This window comes from Myotis myotis, unplaced genomic scaffold (genome assembly GCF_014108235.1).
Source record: "Myotis myotis isolate mMyoMyo1 unplaced genomic scaffold, mMyoMyo1.p scaffold_m19_p_3, whole genome shotgun sequence".
NCBI classification, from domain to species: Eukaryota; Metazoa; Chordata; class Mammalia; order Chiroptera; family Vespertilionidae; genus Myotis; species Myotis myotis.
The window spans coordinates 89,628,646-89,654,638 of NW_023416335.1; the positions used below are offsets into that span (position 1 = coordinate 89,628,646).

Here is a 25,993-nt window from a genome sequence, read left to right on the forward strand (position 1 = left end):
GCTGTAAAGAAATTGAATAGAGTGCTGGGGCTACATATTAAATCAAAATCACACATTAAATCCGGACCCTCGGTTTCCATTGCAGCTGTGTAAAAACAATTCAGGCCATAAATATTCATTTGGGATGCAGGAATAATGAGCAATAAGGAAGTCCAAACTGCGGTCCCGGCTCCACCAAAGTCCCTTGTAAGCTCTGGGTTCCTGCCTCTGCGGGACAAAGGATGGGGTGGACAACCCGCCGGCCACTGGCGGAACGACAGCCAGGGGGCGCTGCAGGCACACTTGCACGTCCCTGGGGACCTTCGTGCCCGCGCACTCCCCAGGGCTCCCGCTGGCCGCTCCCTCCCCGCCCGCCGCCAGGGGGCGGTGCAGGCCACCCAGCGCTCACAAGCTGCCCGAGTGCGGCGGCGCGGGCGAGCCGGTGGGGCGGACCAGGCGGAAGGCATGGACCGCTTCGTGTGGACCAGCGGCCTTCTGGAGATCCACGAGGCCCTGGTGATCCAGCAGCGCGGGGTGCGCATCTACGACGGCGAGGAGAAGGTAGGGCGGCAGCGCGGCCCAGCCGGGCCTCGCTCTCGGTCCTCGGCGCGCAGTCGGCCGGCCTGCCGCGCGTCGGCGCCGCCCGAGCTGCGCGCTGGCTCCGAACTGGCTCCGACGCCGGGCCGGTGGTTCCCGGCGGGTGCGCACGGTGGCCCGCCCCCTCTGCCCCCCGAAATCTTCCTTAGAATGGCACAGCCTGCGCGGGCCGGGAGGGGCGCCGGCCGGGTCACCCGTCCTCCGCCGCCTGGTCGGCGCGTGCCCCGCGCTGGTGAGGACCCCGCCGGGGTCTCGTCCCTCCCACCGGGAGGGCGGGCCGTGCGGCCTCCCGGCGCCGCGGGGATTCCGGCCCAGCCCCCGGAGCGGCCGGCCGATTGCTTCAGTGGATTTCTGAGAAGAGGTCTCATCTCGTTGAGACGCCGAAAAGCTAAAGTTTTCTTTAAAAAAGAAATTTACGTTAGAAAGGGATTTTGAGCGTTTGTTTTGTCGAGTGATGCAGTGTAGCAGGCCGCGCCTCGTAATCCAAGCATACACCTTCGGAGATGGGTGTGCAAACCGAGGGGATAAGTGTCAGCTGTAAGCAGGCGTTCTGCGGGGACTTCATCTGACCGCCACTGCCCTCCTGTTCTGGTTGACCTGTGTGAGCTGGGAGTAGCAGAGCACGTAAACATCCACGTTCGTTTCCGGAGTGTCGCCCGCTCTGTCTCCGTCCTCGTTCTGCTGGTGACACTTCCCTCTGTACCTTCCCTGCCCCACGGCTGGTCCTGGCTGCGCCTGCGGGGGCGCAGGCTCCCCGCGGCCGGGATCGGAGGCTCCGCCGGCCCAGCTCTCCCTCCTCTGGGCATTTTCCATGTGCTGTGTTGTCTCCATTATGGAGGCAGGTCTTTTTCTTAAGTAATTTGCTTGGACTTAGCCATTTACTTCCTCAGCACTTTTATTGACTTGATTCCAAATCGGGTTTGCACTTTTTCGCTGGAGTGACAGCTAACTGTTTTTGTTTTTTAAACCAAGGTTACACCTTTGGAACCATTTTAAATGGGAAGCCTGAGTAACCCGGGTCTGATGATGCCCCGCTCTCAGAACTGAAAGCTGACAAGGGTAGATTAGTCTTCAGAGACTCCTCCAAAGCCACACCCTTCTGGAAGTCATGCTTTTGCAAAGCACAACACTCTAGTCTGTAGAATCCCAGCATGCAAATTAGGGACATCTTGGCTGACACGTAATGTAACTTTGATATATTTAAAATAATAAAAAATCAAAACCATTAATACCTGTATATGAAAAACGATTGTTAAACCAGCAAATTCTGTTTTTCTCTTAAAATTGTTTTGCTTCTTGGTTTAGCAGACAAGTAGATAATAGGTATCTGAAGATTAAGAAAAACTTGGTTGAGTTGAGACCTTTGATCTAGTCAAGAATTCTTAACTGTTCTAAACACTTGGGGTGGTGAAGGAGGGGTGTAGGTGTCTTGAAATGGAAACAGAACTCTAGGACAAGCCAGCTCACCACTGTGGCCCCTGGGCTGGAAATAGTCACTTGCTGAGGTGTTACTAGTGTGACTGAGGGCCCGACTGAGTCCCGGGGGAAAGCCCTGTGTCCTGGCCTCCTCCATCTGCTGGAAGGCTTCCAGATCTCACACGTCTGAAGACTCTAGGAAGCTGCAAGTCAGCTTCCAGGTCTGATCAAGTTTCCTTTCAAAATCTTTCACTGGCTGCCTTGACTGCTTAGCCTTCAGAGCTTTGTATCCCAACACATTTCCCAGACAAGTGTGCACAAGTGGCTGTCTAATAGACCAGGAGGGCAGGAAATCTGCCTTACTCATCCTTGTTTCTTCTGGCTCATTGTGGGTGTGAAATACATTGTTAAACAAATTTCTAAATAACTAGAGCACCTATTATATACAGGGCGCTTTATATACAATCTCATTTAATCCTCTCAATGGGTGTATGAGGTTAGTATTTCACTGACTGAGAAAAACTCAGAAAGTGACTTGCCTAAGTAAGATACATAGTTATCAGGAAAGACAGGAGTTAAACCTCTACTGATCAGACATGGGCCCATTATGGATGGATAATTTGTTATTTTCATAATCAGTATAGATAGGTTATTTGTTTTCATTCACAGAATCTTCTATAGCCTCAACTAATTTAAAAAATAATGTGATCAATAGCGTAAAGTGGCAAGTTGGCTGCATATACTATAAGATTTAGAAAATATTTCTTTGCTTTCATCTAGTTATTTCACTTTTAGGAATTTACCCTTGGTAAATATCCTATCTAATAATAGAGAAACATGGCAATTAACCGTAACTTCGCTACCCTTCCCATTGGCTAATCAGCGAGATATGAAAATTAACTGCCAGCCAAGATGGCGGCTGGCAGCCAGGCAGCTGAATCAAACATGAACATGAGGCTTGCTTACTCCAGTGATGGAGGAAGTCAACGTTCCCCGCCTGCCGCAGCTCAGCTCTGAGCTCCGGATGAAACAATGTTGCAATTATAGAATCTAAACAAACACAGGTACCTGCTTTCAGCCTGCAATGGCCTCAGAGCTGGAGCCTGCTCTCAGCTCCAGTGACAGCTATAGAAGGTAAATTAATCCCAGAATAAAAAAAAAAAAAGAAAAAAAGGAGAGGCTGGGAGCTTCAGTTGCCCACTAGCCTGAAAACAGCCCTCAGCCCCTCACCCAGACTGGCCAGGCACCCCAGTGGGGACCCCCACCCTGAAGGGTGTGTGACCAGCTGCAAACAGCCATCATCCCATCATCCAGGCTGGCCAGGCACCCAAGTGGGACCCCCACCTGAAGGGTATGTGACCAGCTGCAAATAGCCATCATCCCATCATACAGGCTGGCCAGGCACCCAAGCAGGACCCCCACCCTGATCCCGGACACCCTTCAGGGCAAACCAGCCAGCCCCCACCCGTGCATCAGGCCTCTATCCTATATAATAAAAGGGTAATATGGAAACTGACCCTAACAGCAGAAGGACTGGGAATGACTGATCACTATGACACACACTGACCACCAGGGGGCAGACGCTCAATGCAGAAGCTGCCCTCTGGTGGTCAGGGCACTCTCACATGGGAGGAGCTCTGCTCAACCACAAGCCAGGCTGATGGCTGCCAGCACAGCGGTGGTGGTGGGAGCCTCTCCTGCCTCCTCAGCAGCGCTAAGGATGTCCGACTCCAGTTTAGGCCTGCTCCCTGCTGGCAAGTGGACATCCCCCGAGGGCTGCCGGGCTGCCAGAGGGATGTTTGATTGCCAGCTTAGGCCCAATCCCCCGGGGAGCAGGCCTAAGCCAGCAAGTGGTCACCCCCGAGGGGCCCCAGACTGAGAGAGGGCACAGGCCGGGCTGAGGGACCCCCCATCTCCCCCGAGTGCACAAATTTTTGTGCACCGGGCCTCTAGTCTATAATAATAAAAGTATAATATGCTAATTAGACCAGATGTCCTTCCGGACGACCTTCTAGAGGAAGCCAGGGTTGCATGGGAAGCCTGGGTCCCAGGTGCCAGAGGAAAGCCGGTGCTGGCAGCTGGGGAAAGAAAGGCCTACTCTTGCATGAATTTTGTGCATCGGGCCTCTAGAGGATGTATAAAAATGTAACAAATGTGGATACTCATCTCAGCAATATTATATGTTATGTATTATTATGTATAGAGAAACATTGGAAGCAATCTGAATGTCTACCATAGGGATTGGTTAATTAAATATGACAGTCCTGATGAGGAATTGCTAATGATAGGCTGCTAAGTGAAAAAAGCATGTTAAAAAACTAACTATAAATATCATGACCTCTTTTTGTTTAAAGATTATACAAATGCACATACACATATATACACACATCACATATATGCACACACATATATGTGTATATATGTGTGTGTGTATACATATACTCTGGTATGATTATGATTGATTTCATTTTCTTTTTTAGTTTAAAAATTATTTTTCAGATTTTTTAACTGTCTGTTACTTTTATAACAGAAAAAATGTTAAATAAAAAAACAAAAGAGGGTAAGAACTTACTCATCAAATGCTTAAGTTAGATCAACGTTTAAGTAGTTAAAATTATTCAAGTGGTAGAAGCAAACCAGTCTAAACTTGTATATCATGTTTAACTCATAATCCCTTGGGATCCCTTGAAAGGGAGAGAGAGATAAAAATATCATTGATGAGAGAGAATCATTGATTGGCTGCCTCTTGCACGTCTACTCCTGGGGATCGAGCCTGCAACCTGGGCATGTGCCCTTAACTGGAATGGAACTTGGGACTCTTCAGTCCACAGGCTAATGCTCTATCCACTGAGCAAAACTGGCTAGGGCAAGATAAATAGCTCCTTAATCAAAACTATTATGCTCCAATGTAGCATCATGTACTACTCTTAAGTTGATAAAATATTTGCTGTTAGAAAAGGGCAACCTTATTGGCAAAAAGATTTAAAAAATATTTTCAATTATTTGGTTTTATATACACAAGATTAACCCAAACCTTTGAAACCAATCAGAATTAAGTGCCACTACTATGTATGTTTTACTTCTGATTCATAGGAAAACATGGAACTCATAAAATCTTTTCTCTGTGGTGTTGAATAATTTCTCACAGAGTATACAGTAGATGGTTCAGTAGGACTCTGACCATTAAAGTTTATTAACCATATTAGTTAATACTTATTAATATTAAGATATTGGTAATTCAGTAATGCCTTACTCTTAGAAAATAAATTTTTAAATTTCAACTCAAAAGTGTTGGTTTTTATTATACAAGGACTTTTTGGACAAAAGAATATTTCTGCATGTGTTTGATTTAACAAAAATCCTATCTAATAAAAGAGAAACATGGTAATTAGCGTACGACCGCTACCCTTCCCATTGGCTAATCAGGGCGATATACAAATTAACTGCCAGCCAAGATGGCGGCCAGCAGCTAGGCAGCTTAAACTAAACATGAGGCTTGCTTGCTTCAGTGACGGAGGAAGCTAACGTTCCCCGCCTGCCTTGCCGGCCTCTGAGCTTGCAGTTTGAAACATTGTAACAAATCTAGACGCTAAACAAAACCCCAGAAACCAGCTTTCAGCCGGCCGGGATCTCACTGTATCACTGGAGTTGATACAGTGTTTCGATTATAGAACCTAAACAAACCAGATACCTGCTTTCAGCAGCAGAGGCCTCAGAGCTGGAGCCAGAACTAAAGCTGGCCCAGAATAAAAAAAAATGAAAGAAAAAAAGGAGCGGTTGGGAGCTTCAGTCACCCGCCAGCCTGAAAACAGCCCTCAGCCCCTCACCCAGACTGGCCAGGCACCCCAGTGGGGACCCCCACCCTGAAGGGTGTGTGACCAGCTGCAAACAGCCATCATCCCCTCATCCAGGCTGGCTAGGCACCCCAGTGGGGACCCCCACCCTGATCCAGGACACCCTTCAGGGCAAACCAGCCAGCCCCCACCCATGCACCAGGCCTCTATTCTATATAGTAAAAGGGTAATATGCCTCCCAGCACTGGGGTCAGCGGAGCCGCGAGACCTCCAGGCACCGGGATCAGCGTGACAGGGGGCAGCGCCCAAACCCCCTGATCGCCCTGCAGCTCTGTGTGTGACAGGGGGCGGGGCCACAACCTCCCTATCGGCCCTGCTCTGTTCCTGACAGGGAAGGTGCCCCAACCCCCTGATCGGCCCTGCTCTGTGCCTGATAGGGGGAGCTCCCCAACCCCCTGATCGGCCCTGCTCTGTGTGTGACAGGGTGTGGCGCCCCAACCCCCCCCCATCCCCCCCACGGGCCCTGCTCTGTGTGTGATGGAGTAGAGCCATAACCTCCCCATCGACCCTGCCCTGACTGTGAGAGTAGCGGCACCCCAACCCCTGATCCGCCCTGCTCTGTGTGTGACAGGGGGTGGTGCCCCAACTCCCCTATCGGCCCTACTCTGTGAGTGACAGGGGGGAGCTCCCCAACCCCCCGATGGGCTCTGCTCTGTGCGTGACAGGTAAGGAGCCCCAACCCCCCTGATGGGCCCTGCTCTGTTCGTGACAGGAGGCAGCGCCCTAACCCCCTGATTGGCCCTGCTCTGTGCGTGACAGGGGGTGGCGCCGCAACCTCCCCATTGACCCTGCCTTGAGTGTGACAGGGGGTGGTGCCCCAACCCCCCAATCAGCCCTACCCTGAGCGTGACTGAGGGTGGCATCGCAACCTCCCACTCCGCCGTGCTCTGTGCATGACAGGGGCGGCTCCCCAACTCCCCAATCGGCCCTGCTCTGAGCCCGACCAGGGGCTGCACCTAGGGATTAGGCCTGCCCTCTGCCACCCGGGAGCAGGCCTAAACCAGCAGGTCCTTATCTCCCAAGGGGTCCCAGACTGCGAGAGGGCACAGGCTGGGCTGAGGGACCCCCCTCCCCCCTGAGTGCACAAATTTTTGTGCACCGGCCTCTAGTTACCTATATAAAAACCCAGCAACCCTTATGGCAGAACGACCAGAACGACTGGTTGCTATGATGTGTACTGACTACCAGGGGGCAGACGCTAAATGCAGGAGCTGCCCCCTGGTGGTCAGTGTGCTCCCACAGGGGTAGTGCTGCTCAGCCAGAAGCTGTGCTCATGGCTGGCGAGTGCAGCGGTGGTGGCGGGAGCCTCTCCCACCTCCATGGCAGCGCTAAGGAGCATCGAGGCAAGCAGTAAGGAATGAGCAGGTGGGCGGTTAGGAGCAAGGAGTCCTGGGTTGAGGAACCCCCCTTTCCCCCCAAATTTCATGCATTGGGCCTCTAGTTTATATATATTTTAGAGTTATGTGACATTATATATGCCTGTAATAAATTTTCTTAACTTTTTTATTAGACAAAGTTGTTAAATGTGGGTAAGCAAAAAAGAAACTTGAAATAATCAGTAATTTAACCACTAATAATGACTTTTGGTGTATTGTGTGTGTGTGTGTGTGTGTGTGTGTGTGTGTGTGTGTTTGCATGCACGTGTGCATGCTGTATGCTTATGTAATCATGCAGTGTATGCTATTTTGAAACCTGCTTTTTATATTAATATGAGTATCTTGTAATATAAGTGTCAACTACATTATGGTTATTTTTACTTATGTATGCTCTATAATGTTTGAATTGTTTATTTAATTGATAGACATCGCAACCACATTCTTTTAAACTCAAAAGGACTATTATTTGTAATAAACTGGACCCTCACTAAAATGCTTTTATTGAGTTTGTGTTGTAAGACAGCCTTATAAACGGGATTAACCTTGTAACTTTTGAAATGACAAATTGTTCCTCAAAAAGATATAAGCAAGTCCTACGGAAGGGCAATTTCTACTTTCTAGTAATTAGAGTTAATAGAAGCTTCTAGTATATTTTTGCTTTTAACTGAAATGAAGTAGTTTGGTTTATTAATCTCTTGGGTTGCAACTGTAAAATTTGCTTATTTATATAATTTTCAATGCATAGTAACAAATAATGGGGATTAAAAGTTTGGTCCTAAAGACTTAGCTGGCATTTTTTGTGATTGTATTATACTTAAAAATTTTTTTCCCCAATTTTTCATTTACAGTTGATGTACAATATTATATGAATTTCAGGTGTACAACCCAGTGATTAGACACTTATATAACTTATGAAGTGATCACCATGATAAATCTAGTCCCCATGTGATACCATACATAGTTATTACAGTACTAGAGGCTCTATGAACAAAATTTGTGCAAGAGTAGGCCTGGCTGCCTTGGCCCTTGCAGTCCCGTTCTGCTGTATGGCCCTTTGGCAGATTTGCATATTACGCTTTTATTACTATAGATTATTGACTATATTCCCTATGCTATACTTTATGTCCCACGGCTAGTCTGTAAGTACTGATTTGTACTTCTTAATCCCTTCACCCTATTTTTTTCCATTGATTTTAGAGGGAGTGGACAGGCGGGAGGATAGGAGGAAGAGAGGAGAGAGAGAGAGAGACATCGATGTGAGAGACATATCAATTTGTTGCCTCCTCATGAGCCCTGACCAGAGCTGGGATCAAACCTGCAACCCGATACTTTGGTGCGTGGGCTGAAGGTCTAATCACTGAGTCATGCTGGCCAGGGCAATGCTTTTACCCGTTTTACCCTCCCCCTCTGCCCTCATCCCATCTGGCAACCATAAAAATATTCTCTGTATCTATGAGCTTATTTCTGTTTTGCTTGTTTTTTTATTTTGTATTTTAGATTCCACATATTAGTGGAATCGTGACATTTGTCTTTGTCTGACTTATTTTTTTTTTAAATATGTTTTATTGATTTTTTACAGAGAGGAAGGGAGAGGGATAGAGAGTTAGAAACATTGATGAGAGAGAAACATTGACCACCTGCCTCCTGCACACCTCCTACTGGGGATGTGCCTGCAACCAAGGTACATGCCCTTGACCGGAATCGAACCTGGGACCCTTCAGTCCACAGGCCAACGCTCTGTCCACTGAGCCAAACCGGTTAGGGCTGTCTGACTTATTTTAATCAGCACAGTACCCATATTGGTGCAGATGGCAAGGTTTCATTTTTTTTATGGCTGAATAATATTCCGTTGTATATATGCACCACTTCTTTATCCATTTATCTATTGATGGGCATGTAGGTTGCTTCCATATCTTTGCTATTGTAAATAATACTGCAGTGCACATATGGATGCATATATCTTTTGATTTAGTGTTTTGGGTTTCTTTGGATAAATACCCAAAAGTGAAATTGCTGGGTCCTTTTTGTCTCTTGTTTTCAAGTCTATTTTGTCTGGTAAAAATATTGCTCCCCTAGCTTTTTTTTTTCTTTTTCTCGTTTCTATTTTCATGAAATATCTTCTTCTTTCCCTTTACCTTTACTTTAAGTCAGTGTGTGTGTGTTTTTTTTTTAATCTGAAGTAAGTATCTTGTAGGCAGCATATTTAAGAGTCTTGTTTTTATCTGTTGAGATACTATATCTTTTGATTGGAGCATTTAATCAATTTACATTTAAAGTAATTGTTGATAGATATTTTTATTGTTATTTTATTATTCCTATTTTTGATCTTTTTCTTCAAAAATTTTTTATTCCTATTTTTGCTCTCTTTTCTCCTTCTGGTATCCCCATGAGGAGAATGTCGGTATCTTTAATGTTGTCCCAGAGACCCTTTAAACTGTCCTGATTTTTTGGATTTTTTTTTTTCTGTTTTGATTGCATGTTTTCTTCTAACTTATATTCTAAACTAGAAGCCCAGTGCACAAATTTGTGCATGGGTGGGGTCCCTCAGCCTGGCCAGTGATCAAGGCCAATCGGGGCTGTCTTGCCCAGTCCTAATTGGGGCTGGCTAGCCAGGGGGAGGGACCACAGGAGTTTGGCTGTGGGAGTGCACTGACCACCAGGGGGTAGCTCCTGCATTGAGTGTCTGCTCCCTGGTAGTCAGTGCGCATCATAACAACCAGTGGATTGATCGTAAATGGTTGCTTAGGCTTTTATACTAGATGCCCAGGGAACAAAAATTTGTGCACTTGGGGGGTCCCTCAACCTGGCCTATGCCCTCTTGCAGTCTGGGACCCCTCGGAGGATGTCCACCTGCTGACTTAGGCCCGCTCCCTTGGGAATTGGGCCCAAGCTGGCAGTCAGACATCCCTCTGGCAGCCTGGCAGCCCTCAGGACATGTCCACTTACCAGCAGGGAGCAGACCTAAGTTGCAGTCGGACATCCTTAGTGCTGCTAAGGAGTCAGGAGAGGCTCCAGCCACCACCGCTGTGCTGGCAGCCATCAGCCTGGCTTGTGGCTGAGCAGAGCTCCTCCCATGTGAGAGCGCCCTGACCACCAGAGGGCAGCTTCTGCATTGAGCGTCTGCCCCCTGGTGGTCAGTGTGTGTCATAGTGATCAGTCATTCCCAGTCCTTCTGCTGTTAGGGTAGTTTGCATATTACCCATTTACTATATAGGATAGAGGCCTGGTGCATGGGTGGGGGCCGGCTGGTTTGCCCTGAAGGGTGTCCCGGATCAGGGTAGGGGGGTCCTGCTGGGGTGCCTGGCCAGCCTGAGTGAGGGGCTGATGGCTGTTTGCAGGCTGGCCACACCTCCTTTAGGGTGGGGGGTCCCCACTGGGGTGCCTGGCCAGTCTGGGTGAGGGGCTGAGGGCTGTTTTCAGGCTGGCCAAGCCCCCCAGCGATGGAAGCTCCCAGCCTCTCCTTTTTCTCTTTTTTCTTTTTATTCTGGGATTTATTTACCTTCTATAATTGAAACTTTGTAGCCTTGAGTGGAGATCAGAGCCGGCCAGAGCGGGCGGGAAGCTTGGCTTCCTCCATCACCAGGGGCAACCCAAGCCTCCTGCTCGCTCCAGCTCCGTGGCCACGGCGGGCTGAAAGCAGGTATCTGGGGTTTATTTACCTTCTATAACTGAAACTTTGTTGCCTTGAGTGGAGCTGAGAGCCAGCCATGGCAGGTGGGAAGCTTGGCTTCCTCCATCACTGGAACAACCAAGCCTCCTGCTTGCTCCAGCTCTGTGGCTGCCAGCCACCATCTTGGTTGGGTTAATTTGCATATAGTTGCTCTGAGTGGCTGGTGGGCGTGGGTTAAGGCATAATGAAGTTATGGTCAATTTGCATGTTTGTCTTTTATTAGTGTAGATATTGCTGATTTGATCCTCTACTTTATCTAATCTACTATTGAGTCCCTCTAATGTATTCTTCATTTTTGACTGGTTCTTTTTTTATGTTTTCTATCTTCATTTTTATGTTTCCTATTTCTTTTTCTTTTTTTATATATATTTTTTCTTAATTAAATCTTTATTGTTCAGATTATTACATTTGTTCCTCTTTTTTCCCCCCATACCTCCCCTCCTCCCAGTTCCCGCCCCACCCTCCGCCCTCATTCCCCACCCACTGTCCTCATCCATAGGTGCACGATTTTTGTCCATCTCCCCCACCCCTTTCCCCCCCAAGAATAGTCAGTCCATTCCCTTTCTATGTCCCTGATTCTATTATGATCACCAGATTATTTATTCACTTGATTCTTAGATTCACTTGTTGATAGATGCATGTTTGTTGTTCATAATTTGTATCTTTACCTTTTTCTTCTTCTTCCTCTTCTTAAAGGATACCTTTCAGCATTTCATATAATACTGGTTTGGTGGTGATGAACTCCTTTAGCTTTTCCTTATCTGTGAAGCTCTTTATCTGACCTTCAGTTCTGAATGATAGCTTTGCTGGATAAAGTATTCTTGGTTGTAGGTTCTTGGTATTCATCACTTTGAATATTTCTTGCCATTCCCTTCTGGCCTGCAAAGTTTCTGTTGAGAAATCAGCTGACAGTTGTATGGGTACTCCCTTGTAGGTAACTGACTTTTTTTCTCTTGCTGCTTTTAAGATTCTCTCCTTGTCTTTTGCTCTTGGCATTTTAATGATGATGTGTCTTGGTGTGGTCCTCTTTGGATTCCTTTTGTTTGGGGTTCTCTGCGCTTCCTGGACTTGTAAGTCTATTTCTTTCACCAGGTGGGGGAAGTTTTCTGTCATTATTTCTTCAAATAGGTTTTCAATATCTTGCTCTCTCTCATCTTCTGGCACCCCTATAATTCTGATGTTGGTATGTTTGAAGCTGTCCCAGAGGCTCCTTACACTATCTTCGTATTTTTGGATTCTTTTTTCATTTTGCTTTTCTGGTTGGGTGTTTTTTGCTTTTTCGTATTTCAAATCTTTGACTTGATTCTTGCGATCCTCTAGTCTGCTGTTGGGAGTCTGTACAATATTCTTTATTACAGTCAGTTTATGCTTAATTTCTAGTTGGTCCTTTATCACAACCTCGAGGGTCTCATTAGATTTCTTTTAGGTCTCATTAAGTTTATCGCAGTTTCTAGAAAATTCTTGAAAAACCTTAAAAGTGTGGTTTTGAACTCTATATCCAGTAGTTTGCTTTCCTCCATTTCTGTCATTTGTGTCCTTTTTCTTTGTCTCCGCATTTTTTATGCTTCCCTGTGTTGATAAAGTGGTTTTCTGTGCTAAGTGTCCTCTAGGGCCCAGTGGTTCAGCCTCCCCAGTTGCCTGAGGAGGACACTCTTGGTGCACCCCCTTGTGGTCTTTGTGCACAGTCTTGTTGTAGTTAAGCCTTGATTGTTGTAGGTATCATTGGGAGGAATTGACCTCCAGGCCAATTGGCTGTGAGAATCAGCTGTGTCTGCAGTGGGAGAACTTCTGTTCTGGAGACACCCCTCTGGGGCAGGACTTGCTTCAATGGGGCTTTGGTGCTCAGAGTCTGCCCCCTGAGTGTGTCCTTTATGGTTCCAAGGAGCTGCAAACTGGATGGTCCCACTCTGACCTCTGGGTACACTGGCTCCTGGATCTCTAGGGAGGTGCTAATCTAGCCTCTGCCTTAGGCTATCCAGCAAAAGTCTCCCTGCAGGGCGTGGGCAGGGCGGGTCCCACGGGATCAACAGGGCGGGGCTAGCAGTTATGGCTGCTCTCAGAGGCCCCAGTTCTCAATGTCTTGGCAATTGCTGCAAGCCCCTCCGAGAGAAAGCTGCCCTCGAGTTCTGACCGATGCCAGACAGTCCTGCTTCTCCCGTATGAGTCTGGGTCCCCAGAGACTCACCCGGAACTGGAGCTCAGAGCCTGAGATCCCTCCCGATTGAAAACGACAGCCGCGCCCTCAGCCGCCAGCCTGCTCTGTGTCCGCCTCTGTACCTTAGCATTTTACTTCCGCAGTGCGCCTCCTCTGAGTCTCGGTATGCTTTTCTCTTTCCTTCTAGTTGTAGAATTTCCACTCAGCCAGCTTTCCTGTGGTTCTGGATGATGTCCGTTCCATCTTTTAGTTGTATTTTTGAAGTGGTTGTTTGAGGCAGCAAACTCTGGTGTTTACCTATGCCGCCATCTTGGTTTCTCAATTTATATTTTTGATACTTATTTAATATATTTAAATGCCATTTAACAAAGAAAAATCAACCAAAAAAATGAGTTCGCGTGTCAGATGGTTCATAGGTTTGCCATCACTGCTCTATGTAGTAGTTGTCCTGTAGGACCCAGTGGCACAGGGCTCCCAGTCACTCAAGCTGGGTGTTCCAGGTGCGCAGTCCCCTCTCACCACCCCATTTGGGCTCTGAGCACCCTCCTGTTGTAGTTGAGCCTTGATTGCTGTTGACACATCACTGGGAGGGATTGACCCCCAGGCAGATCCGCTGTGAGGACCGGCCATAACTATAGCGTAGGAACTGCTGTGCAGAGGCTGATTTCATGGAGAACTTGCTTCAGTGGGGCTTTGGTGCCGGTCGAGTCTGCCCCTTGAGTCGCTCATGGAGGTGGTTTGATGGTACTCTGGTGTGGTCTGAAGCTGTCCACTGGTTGTACTTGTTCTGGGGCCTCCCAGGAGGTATAGGCCAAGGTCAGCTGCTGCCTATGCCCTGCTCGGGACCACCTGATGAGCTACAAAGTGATTTGCAGATGATTGCCACTTGTGCTGAGGTTGGAGGTGCCTGTGAGATGCTAAGCTTCAAATTGAGGCTGGCTGCCACTGGTGCTGGGTTTCGGACTATTTAGCAAGAGTTCTGTGACGTGGTGAGGCCAGGTGCTGCTTGTTAAGTGTTTTTGAACCTTTGAGAAATTTTAGGAAGGTCTGCAGCATGAGCCAAGAGAGGTTGGTTGTATGGAAAAGCCATTGGAAGTGGCTTGGGTGGGCCTAAAAGTTGGGTGGGGTGGGTGTCTCAGGTAATCACCATGCCTGGGAAACAGTTTTAGCCAGGTTAATGGAGACTCAGATATGGCACCCTCCTGTGCTGACAGGAGGAGGGCTCAGCAAAGGAACAGTGGCTTTTCTTCCAGCACTTTGTCTGGTAGAAAGCTGCCCCTCTAGCCCTTGCCCTGAAGCCAGAGGATTTACCTCCTCCCCATATGTCCTGGCACTTTTCAAGCTGCCACCCAGTGCTGGAGCTCAGAGTGAGCAGGTCAGTCAGCGAGTAAGTCTGTGTGAGCCCTTTAAGAGGACCTCCTGGGACTCCAGCAGCCCTCCATCCCACTGAGCCACAATCCCAGCTGGTTTTCACAGAAGTTGGGGGGACTTCTTTAACCAGCACTGGAACCACGGGCTGGGAGGCCTGGAACCCCTTGCTCTTCAGGGGGACCTCCACCTCTCACAGCCAAGATATCACTTCTGATTTTTAGCCAACACACATGGGTGTGAGACCAGCATTGTCTACCTCTCTATCCTTCTTACCAGTCTGGATGTTGCTTCTTCTGTATGTCCTTAGCTTTAGGACTTCTGTTCAGCTAGACTTCAGGAAGATATCAATGATGGTTATTCTGTAGTTTTTTTGTAATTTTGATGTGGTTATGAGAAGATAAACATATGGTATTTACATGCTCTGCCATCTTGACAAGAAGCTCTGTATTCTAGTTTTAAAAAACACGTTTACATTTGTGTTTTGAGTAGATGACAAAAATTTCATGATAAAAATTAAAAACCCACGGCAAGTATAAAGTAAAAGTCTCCCTCCTACCCTGTCTCTTTGGCATCCAATTCCCCATTAGAGGCCACCAGTGCATCATTCTAGAGAGCTGTGCTACATAGGTATTTGTATGTGGAATACATAGGTATTTGTACTTTTGACAGATATTAATACACTGCCCTCCTGAAAGGTTAGCCTCCCAGCTAAGTGTGCAAATGCTTATTTCCCAACAATTCACCAACACAATCTTATGAAACTTTTGGGTCTCTGCCAATCTCATGGACGAAAGGGTATCTTGATATTGCCTTAATTTGCCTTTTCCTTATCAATGGGGTTGGGCATCTTTATGTACTTATTGTATTTGAAAATTTCTAAGATGCCATTGATTATAAGATGCATACTTATTAAAATGTGTGTATAAGGGATGTGCATTTAAAATTGATGAAATAAGGTAAATCCTATTAATGTGTTATTTGTGGTTCCTTTTTTGTGGACTTCCTGTTAATAGCCTTAGCCTGTAACCCATTAGAGAAACAGGCAATGTTCTCATTGATTTGTAAGAGTTCTTTATATTTTAAGGAAATTAGCCCTTTGTCTCTGATAGGAGTTACAATTATTTTTCTCAGTCTGCTAACTTTGCCCTTGGTGGGTTTTTCCATGAAGAATTTGTGTGCGTACATGTTTGTATAGTTGAATTTATTGATCTTTTCCTCTAATGCTAATTGGTTTAGTGTTTTTCTTACAAAGACCTTCTCCACTCTGAGATTATTTTAAAAATTCTCTCATGATTTTTTGGTATTGCTTTTATATATATTTTTAAACTCAGATATCTGATCCATCCTGTACTTATTTTGGTGCAGTATGTTAGGTATAAATCCAACTTTATGTTTATTGTTTTTTCCTACTGGGCAACCCACTTGTCCCAGTGCTACTGGTTGAATCTTCATTCACACTTACTTTTTATGTGTTTGTGTCTATTTCTAGATTTTCTTAGTATTTAAAAATTATTTCTAAAAATTATATGAGTGTTACACACGAATCCAATCTCATGAAAAAATTCAATCAATAGTGAAGTTTTAAAAAAGGACCCTTTGCTTCTCCCTACTCCTTCATCCTTTTTTTGAGATAATCATTGTTAATAGACCAGCAAGTATGCCATGTAGACCCTTTTCTATTACTTTTATGTATATGTCTGTAGTTTGAGGAATGTGGAGATTATGTTTGTGTGTCTGTCTGTCTGTCTATCATCTATCTATCATGTGTAATATGCTGTAAGTTGCTTTTCAACCCACTAACTCTATGTCTTAAGAGTTCCATGGCAGTCTGTGAAGTTGTACCTCATTATTCTTTTTAACCTCTGTATAGAGTCCATGTTAGGAATGTTCCATACTTGATTTAACCACTCCCTTATTGTTGCACATCAAGGTTGTTTGCAATTTTTTCCTAATTTTAGCAAGGCTGTATATATAGCTTATAAAGTGTGTAGCATTGTTTCTCTTTAATTTGTGATAACCCAAATTCTAAAATATTTATGTGTGAAAAACTATTGTATAATTTGTGCGGAAGAACAACTGGACCACATTGAGTGATACGTTATTAATATTATGTGATGATCTTGTCTTTCTAGATAAAATTTGATGCTGGGACCCTCCTTCTTAGTACACATCGATTAATTTGGAGAGATCAGAGAAATCATGTAAGATACAGTTTTTTACATCTGTTCTAAGTTTTAAATCACTGAATTTTTCTTCTTTTTCTCCCTTTTTGGCATACTATAAATAGATGCAGCAAATTTTTAATTTCAGAACGTTATTAGAGTGTGTATCCCATAAGATCTGTCTGAATGGAGTGCACATAGAGGGGGTATGGTGTTGTCCCTCATTCAGCTCCAGAAAAGTCTGTAGTTACTGAATAGAGAATCATGATGACTCCTGTTTTTAAAATACCCATCAGGTCCTACCTCATACCTGAATGTTCCATGTGTAACAGGAATAATTCTCCCATCAGTTTTTAGGGGTCCTTAAAAAGCCTCATTCATCCTCAAAACAACCCAGCTCTCTGATTGCTTTTGAGAATCAGGAGGATGGGTCTGCTGGGAAGTGCATGCTTTTACCCAGATATTGAGAAAAACAGCCTCTAAGTCACTCAGCAAGAGGAGAAACTCCTGTTTTTTCATTTCTAGGAAGGGAGAACAAGTTATGTGTATGCTAGTAGAGCTGATGTCTTTATTCCAAAGAACTTGAAAGTATTTGTGTTTGTGAATAAATTTCTGTGTTGCTGGTACAATAAACAATGTCTTCTACATTATTTTTATAATAGCTGTCTCTCCATGAAATTTTAATATCACAGGTAAACTGTATACTATACTGAGGCTCTTTGAAAGGTCACTAACCATTGCAAAATATAAGACTCTTTTTGGTTCCCAAGATCCAATTTTGTCCCTTTAGTGGTGATATTTCTGTTGTTGATAATGCATGCCTTAGAACTATTAATGTTTTCTAACTCTTTTAAAAGAAATATACACTCAAGAAAAACATTTTTTTTTGAGGGATAGGTGTCTTTAAACTGTGTGTTTATGAGTTAATCTTAGTATAATTTTTTGATTATCATATAAAGAGGCAAATTTAGAAATCCTTAAACCAGCCATTGAATGCCATTCATTTATAATTAAAAAATTAAATTTACTAATAAAGGAAAGCTATATTACTATTTTCTGTTTAAAATTTTGGGTGGGTGAGTGAACTATCTATACTAATAAAAGGGTAACATGCTAATTAGACCAGATGTCTTCCAGATGTCGTTCCGGACGTCCTTCTGGCAAAGCCACAGTGGCGGGGGCGAAGGCAGAGGTGGTTAGGGGTGATCAGGCTGACAGGGGAGAGCAATTAGGGGCAATCAGGCTGGCAGGGGAGGGCAGTTAGGGGTGATCAGGCTGGTAGGGGGAGCAGTTAGGGGTGATCAGGCCAGTGAGAGCAGTTAGGGGCGATCAGGCAGGTAGGCAGAGTGGTTAGGGGCGATCAGGCAGGCAGGCAGGTGAGCAGTTAGGAGCCAGCGGTCCCGGATTGCGAGAAGGATGTCCAACTGCCAGTTGAGGAGGATGTCCTTGACAGTCAGACATCCTCTGAGGGGTCCCGGATTGGAGAGGGTGCAGGCAGGGCTGAAGGACCACCCCCCCCTCTGCAAGAATTTTGTGCACCGGGCCTCTAGTAGGAAATTTTAAAGGAAAATGAATAACACTCTTTATCTTTGTTTTGATTTACCTGTTTTATTTTTGTTTTCTATATAAGAACATATTATAGCCTAGCTCTGGTGTGGCTTAGTGATTCAACATCAATCTATGAACCGAGAGTCACTGATTTCCAGTCAGGACACATGCCTGGGTTGTGGGCTCGATCCTCGGTGGAGGGCGTGGAGGAGGCAGCCGATCAGTGATGTGTCTGTTTCATTGATGTTTCTGTCTCTCTATCCCTGTCCCTTATTCTCTTGAATCAATAAAAACATATTAAAAAAAAGAATATAGTATATGTAAAAAGTCGCATATAAATATTACGTTTTAAAAATGTACCTACTGTGAAAACAAAGGTAGTTATAGCTGTTTTTAAAATCTTATGTTTTTCCACGTAGTAAAATGCCACCATAGCATTGCTTTCATTCAGTTATTCCTTAAATTTATTTAAGGAATAAAGTAACATAGTTATTATTTATTGTTTTTACTATTAAGTACCTTAAAGGTATTTGACATTCTATTAAGTGCTATAAAACAAGGATTTCTGACTGGTCTTATGACTCATATTTTCTATTGATTTCCTCCTAGGAATGCTGCATGGCTATTCCTCTTTCTCAAATTGTGTTCATTGAAGAACAGGCGGCTGGAATTGGGAAAAGGTAAGGTCTGTAAATTATAGTTTTTATTCACAAAATACATTTCCATTCAAGCTATTATCATTAATTTAGTTAATTTACTGCTGTGCCATGACTACATATGGGGACATGAATCTAATGATTGTGTTTGAGGGCTTTATAAATAACTGTCCTTGATCAGGAGTTCCCCTCGGAAGGTATTATCCTACCTTAAGCTCATTGATAAATGGAAGTCATTCTTAAAGCATGAATCAAGTACTAAGGTTTGCTATAATATCCGTGGGTCATAATAACTAAATGTGGTCCAGTTGTCATTGTATATATTTCCACAGACATTTACTTTTAAATGTCTGTGTATCTTATTTAGTACTTAAAATCAGAAATGAAGAAAGGAACTGATTTTGCTCCTATTTCTAGTTGATCATTAAGTTTCTCACTTATATTTTTGATATACCAGTGTTACGGTATCATAATATTTATTGTCCAAATTGGGACATTTATAAGTAATGGGAGTGCTGTTTATAATTGGACCAGTCAAGCATAAAATGGGACTGTCCCAGGCAAATCAGATGTGGCTCACCTGGTTTAAAACCACAGGTTAAAATGTTTCTGTTTACTCAAGGATATACAGAATTCTGGCTTTATAGTTTAAGTGTATGTAATTGAGGTCAACTTATGAACAGATATTGCTGATGAGGAATTTTTTTCCACATGGGCCCATTTTTAGCTTTAGCATAGTTAGATACTTTAATAGATGTTAAATAAGTGCTGAACTTCACTGGAAATGCAATGTATGCCTTAATTATAATGTAGCTAGCCTAAAAGATTGCTTACTTGACATAAAAGAAACTAACCAACATTTTGAAGAGTAATAAGGTATTTATTTTTAGAGTAGGCTATTTCTCTAATTTATGTTTTGCCCCTTGTCACTTCTTTCCATCTTATATGTTCTTTCTTTAAAATTTATTTTATTTTTTTATTGAGGTATAATTAACATACAACATTATATTAGTTTCAGTTGTACAGCATTTGATATTTGTATATGTTGGTTTTCTTTTTAAGTTCTACAAAGTAAAACTTTAAGAGTCTTTTAGATCATTTGAATTTTTCTCTGCGGTGTTATAAGGAAATCTAAACTGTAACAAATATATTCAAAATAGTTACCTTCATATTAGTGTCTTATTTTTAAACATCTCCAGTGAGGAGGAATTTAATAATTTGCCAAGTTAACTTTTTTCAAATATTCTCTATAGTTTCTAGCTCCCCCTGCCCCAAATATTTATCATATCTTATTGATTCAAAGATGTATGCATATTTTCATCCTTTAACAAAGAACCCAAGATGCTTCTTTGATTTGGTGGATTTTAAACTTAATGAAATATGATATTGAATGACTCAAGAAATGAATAGGTGAAAAAATTTGCATGAATCTTTTATGCTAACTTTGGAATTTTTAAACTTCATGTTGTATCATAATATTTTAGCTTTTCATTAGGTTTCATTTGACAAAATCTGATAGCAGGACTCAGGTTTTTTTAGTTTTAAAGATTATATAATGCTTTTGCTCAGTCATCCTATCCCAATGGTCATAGTTTAGTTGCTCTAGTTGGCAGTTCATTTCAAACAGTCCTGTGGTTCTGCTTGCAGTTAAAAAAAAATTTTTTTTATGGATTTCAGAGAAGAAGGGAGAGGGAGAGAGGGAGAGAGAGATAGAAACTGAATGATGAGAGAGAATCATTGACTGGCTGCCTCCTGCACCCCTTATCCCCCACTGGGGATCAAGGATCAAGCTTGCAGCCCAGGCACGTGCCCTGACTGGGAATCGAACCGTGACCTTCTGGTTTATAGGTCGACGTTCAATCACTGAGCCATGCTGGCCAGGCTGCTTACACAGTTTGTTTGCTTATTGCACTTAAAGATATTCACCACAAAGGAATAGATGAAGAGTCCTTACAAATTGGCCCCAGTTCACTAAACAAAACATTTGTTAAATTGAGGAGGCCCCACACATGGTATTTCACAGTGATATTTATGTAACCACCTGGGCCTAAACAAAGTTAAATTGCATTATAGGTGAATCTGTACTGTGGACATAAAGAAAAAGCTTTAAGCTAGATATCCAAGATATTTTGGCTAAGTCTTTTGATTTTGCTAATCTTTATAGAAGAAGATTGTTTATTGAGCAGGTTGGGAAAAAAAAGAAAAAAAACACATAAAACTGAACAAATATAGTGGTATTTTTAATAGCATAGAAGATAATGGTAGTCATAAAGATGATGGTAATTTGTGTTCCTAGAGCAGCACTGTTTTGAAAAATGTTTTTGCTACTGAATATTTTTCTAGGTCATACTGTTGATCAAGTGGCATTTTCCAAAAATGACAGTATAGAATGTTAGTTTTGGATGGTGTTTTAATAAAATGTCTGCTGGCCAGTTTTACAGAGATAAGTTTTTAAAAAAATATTTAAAATCTTTTTTATTTATCAATTACAGTTGACATATTAGTTTCCAGTATACACTCCAGTGATTTAGACATTATATAACTTACTAAATAATCATCCCAATAAATTTAGTACCCATCTGACACCATACATAATTATTAGAATATTATTGACTATACTAGAGGCCTGATGCACGAAGATTCGTGCAAGAATGGGCCTTCCTTCCCCTGGCTGCCAGCACTCCTGTCGCTCCGACCGGGAGCCACCTTTCTGCCTTCCCACGCTGCCCAGAGGCCCAGAGCGGCTGGGGGCAGTGTGGAATGCCTGCTCCAGCCACTCAGTGCCTGGGTATGCAATTTAACCCACCATCTTTGTTGGGTTAATTTGCATACTCCTAACTGGCTGGTGGGCATCACAAAGGTACGGTCAATTTGCATCTTTCTCTTTTATTAGTGTAGATTCCCTGTGTTGTACTTTACATCCTGATGACTATTCTGTAACAACCAATTTTTACTACTTAATCCCCTCACTCTTTTCACCCGTCCCTCCAACCCCCTCCCATCTGGCAACCTTCAAAGTGTTCTCTTTATCTATGAGTCTGTTTCTGTTCTGCTTATTTATTTTGTTTTGTTTTTTAGATTAATTTGTTGATAGATACATATTTATTCATATTTTTTTCCTTCTTCTTAAAGGAGACCCTTTAACATTTCATGTCGTATAATACTGGTTTGATGGTAATGAACGCCTTTAGCTTTTTCTTGTCTGTAAAGCTCTTTATATGTCCTTCAATTCTAAATGATAGCTTTACTGGGTAGAGTGATAATTGTTTTGTTTTGGTGTTTTTTTCTTGTTGATATGTATTTATTGCCTTTTTATTGCTCATATTTTTTAAATCTTTTTCTTCTTCTTCTTTCTCTTCTTAAAGAAAACCCTTCAACATTTCATGTAATACTGGCTTGGTGGTGATGTACTCCTTTAGCTTTTTCTTGTCTGTGAAGTTCTTTATCTGACCTTCAATTCTAAATGAGAGCTTTGCTGAGTAGAATAATTTTGGTTGTAAGTCCTTGCTTTTCATCACTTTGAATATTTCTTGCCACTCCCTTCTGGCCTGCATAGTTTCTTTTGAGAAATCAGCTGACAGTCAGATGGGTAGGTAACTAACTGCTTTTCTCTGGCTGCTTTTAAGATTCTCTCTTTGTCTTTTGCCCTTGGCATTTTAAGTATGATGTGTCTTGGTTTTGGCTTGTTTGGGTTCCTCTTTCTTGGTACTCTCTGTGCTTCCTGGACTTGTGCCAGTAAGTCTTTTTCTTTCACCAGTTAGGGGAAGTTTTTTGTCATTATTTCTTCAAATAGGTTTTCAATATCTTGCTTTCTCTCTTTTTCTGGCACCACCATAATGCAAATGTTGGTACACTTGAAGTTGTCCCAGAGGCTCTGTTGGGGTCCAGCCCCAGCAGGTCCAGGGGTTCCCAAAGGTGTGGACGGAGTCGGCGAAGAAGGAATGACATGGAGGCAGTGTTCAAGTGATCAGCATAGTTGGGTTCTCTCCAGGTTCTCCAGCCAGTTTCTCCAGCCAGGTTCTGTAGCCAGGTTCTGTAGCCAGGTTCTCCAGCCAGGTTCTGTCTCTAGGTTCTCCAGCTAGGTTCTGTCTAGAGCAGGGGTCCTCAAACTACGGCCCGCGGGCCACATGCAAATACAAATTTGTATTTGTTCCCGTTTTGTTTTTTTACCTCAAAATAAGATATGTGCAGTGTGCATAGGAATTTGTTCATAGTTTTTTTTTAAACTATAGTCCGGCCCTCCAGTGGTCTGAGGGACAGTGAACTGGCCCCCTGTTTAAGAAGTTTGAGGACCCCTGGTCTAGAGTGATATTTGTTATAGGTCTTTGCTTTTCATCACCTTGAATATTACTTGCCACTCCCTTCTGGCCTGCAAAGTTTCTGTTGAGAAATCAGCTGACAGTCTTATGGGAGCTCCCATGTAGATATACTGGAGGCCCAGTGCACGAAATTTGTGCACTTGGGGGGGTGTCCCTCAGCCTGGCCTGCCCCCTCTCTCAGTCTGGGAGCCCTTGCTCCTTACCACCCACCTACTTGCTGCTCTTTACCGCTCTGCTTGCTGTTCTTTAGCGCTGCCACAGAGGTGGTAGAGGCTCCACCACTGCTGCTGTGCTCACCAGCTGTGAGCCTGGCTTCTGGCTGAGCGGTGCTCCCCTTGTGGGAGCGCACTGAACACCAGGGGGCAGCTCCTGCATTGAGTGTCTGCCCCCTGATGGTCATTGCACATCATAGCGACGGGTCATTCTGCCATTCGGTCAATTTGCATATTAGCCTTTTATTATATAGGATAAGTCTGTTCTCTTGCTGTTTTTAAGATTCTCTCTTTGTCTTTAACCTTTTGCATTTCAATTATTTTGTGTCTTGGAGAGGCCTCTTTGGGTTCATCTTATTTGGGACTCTCTTCACTTCCTGGACTTGTGTGTCTATTTCCTTCACCAGCTTAAGGAAGTTTTCTGTCATTTTCAGGTTTTCAATTTCTTGCTCTTTCTCTTCTCCTTCTGGCACCCCCATGATGTGAATGTCAGTATGCTTGAAGTTGTCCTAGAGTCTCCTTACACTATCTTCATATTTTTGGATTCCGTTTTCTTTTTGTTGTTCTGATTGGGTGATTTTTTGCATCCTTATATTCCAAATCACTGATTTGATTCTTGACTTTGTCTACTCTACTGTTGAGTCCCTTTAAATTATTCTTTATTTCAGTTAGTATATCCTTCATTTCTGACTGGCTCTTTTTTATGGTTTTCATGTCCTTTTTTATGCTGTTGAAGTACTCTCTAAGTTCAACTAGTTTTTCCCTAAATTTTTTGAGCATCCTTATAACCATTGCTTTGAACTCTGTATCTGGTACTTTGCTTGCTTTTAGTTCTTTTTCTGGAGATTTCTTCTGTTCTTTCATTTGGGACATGTTTCTTTGTCTTCTCATTTTGGCATCCTCCCTGTGTTTGTTTCTGTGTATTAGGTAGAGCTGCTATGTCTCCCAGGCTTGATAGAGTGTCTTGTAGGGTCCAGTGGCACAGCCTCTCTGTTCACCTGAGCTGGGCACTCCAGTTGCGTCCCCTACCCTTGGTGGGATATGTACACCCTCCTGTTGTAGTTGAGCTTTGATTACTGTTGGTACCTCAATGGGAGGGATTTATCCTTCAGGCCAATCTGCTGCAAGGACTGGCTGTGACTGTGACCACTGGGAAGGATTCCATAGATAAGTTTTCACATTTTGTTTTCAAATGAGTAAGGTACTATGGTTAGGCAGAAATTATAGGCCCTGAGGTTACCTCTGTAGATGACTCTGTAGATGGACAACCCTAATCATAAACCAAAATCATAAACCAACCCAAATTTTGCAAATTTATTTTGAACTTATTTCCTGAAACCACATTATATTTAATCTATAGACCCACTAACTTGAACTTTTTTGTACATAGCTGGCAAGTTTTAAGTAGAGATATTTTTGAAAGGTTCATTAATACTGAATTAACACAAACTTTGAAAGGATAGTCTTTGTTTCTATGTGAATTTTAAAAGTGACCTGAAATATATTAAAAGTTATAAAAATAGATTAGTGATTTTTAAAAGGCAATTTAATACATTACATTTGCTTTTTCTTTAGTGCTAAAATAGTGGTTCATCTTCATCCAGCTCCTCCTAACAAAGAGCTTGGTCCATTACAGAGTAGTAAGAACTCTTACATCAAACTCTCCTTCAAAGAACATGGCCAGATTGAGGTAAGTATATGAATAAAATTGGGCCATAAATGTGTGCTTGCATATACTTTTGTTGTTTGTTAATACGATGGGAGGCAGTATTGTTTTCATATTGTTAATATGATGTAGGCAACATAGGTTTCACCACATGTTTATAACATTTTTGATAGCTTACGTCTTACCAGTAAAGTATATGAAGTTTGGGTGACAGTGGGAACAAGAAGCAGGAGTGTATGGTCACAAGGAAAGAGTGGAAGCCAAGTCATGCCATTAGGCTACTAGTGAAGTTTTCAGTGGCATATGTAGTCCAATTGAAGGCAGTGTATGAACTCTAACAAATCTAATCACTTGAGTGGTTCTTTTTTTTACATATAAGCACTGGTCCCTTTCCATTTCTGAGCTTTTCTGTTCCTGTGCCAATACCATATTATGTTAACACCACATTGTCATAATCTCTATAGCTTCAGAATTATGAGATTTTCAATTTCTCCACAATAATCTCTATTTTTTGTTAGTGTCCTGTCGTTATTAGCCCTTTATTCTTACGTATTAATTTTAGAATATAGTTTATATGTCCTGATTAATAAATTGCTATATAAATATTTTTAGACATTTATTAGTGTGTTTTTATCTTCCCATTGATGTCATAACTTATTTATGTTCTTTTTCAATGGCTTTGCACCCAGTGCTCTTCACAACAATAGGCACTAAGTAAATATAAGTCACTAACTGAAGTCAGTCTCACTGTAGGTGAAAAATATAGTTGATTTTTTTGTGAGCAGAGGCACACAATTTCTGACTACACGTTTTAACTAGACAAATTATTCTTAACTTTCTTCATGGTTAATGGTTGTATATTTTTCTTGGCACTGTGTCTGTTTCACTATAAGTTGAAAACAATCCACATAGGCAGAATTGTTTAAAGTAAGTCTATTTATTTCATTGTCACTCATCTCTTTGTTGAAATAGCTCGCTTTATATAGAAGGTCAGTTCCTTCTTTTTTTTCTT

The 25,993-nt window shown here is 43.0% G+C and overlaps 1 protein-coding gene across 7 annotated transcripts in view; it reads left to right on the plus strand.

Annotated features, from left to right (window-relative positions):
- The first annotated feature begins 382 nt into the window (after window positions 1-382).
- The window catches only part of VPS36 (vacuolar protein sorting 36 homolog), a 44,081-nt gene continuing 18,470 nt past the window's right edge, over window positions 383-25,993 (plus strand). For 6 of the 7 annotated variants that reach the window (XR_004965894.1, XM_036298230.1, XM_036298229.1 and 3 more), the window contains exons 1-4: window positions 383-540; window positions 16,551-16,619; window positions 18,738-18,808; window positions 24,891-25,005. Coding sequence is in view for 6 of the 7 variants with exons in the window: in XM_036298230.1 (XP_036154123.1) it covers window positions 445-540; window positions 16,551-16,619; window positions 18,738-18,808; window positions 24,891-25,005 (351 nt within the window). In the remaining variant the exon portion in view is untranslated. Of the gene's footprint in view, window positions 541-16,550; window positions 16,620-18,737; window positions 18,814-24,890; window positions 25,006-25,993 lie in introns of all 7 variants that reach the window. The other variant, XM_036298234.1, reaches the window with a different exon arrangement.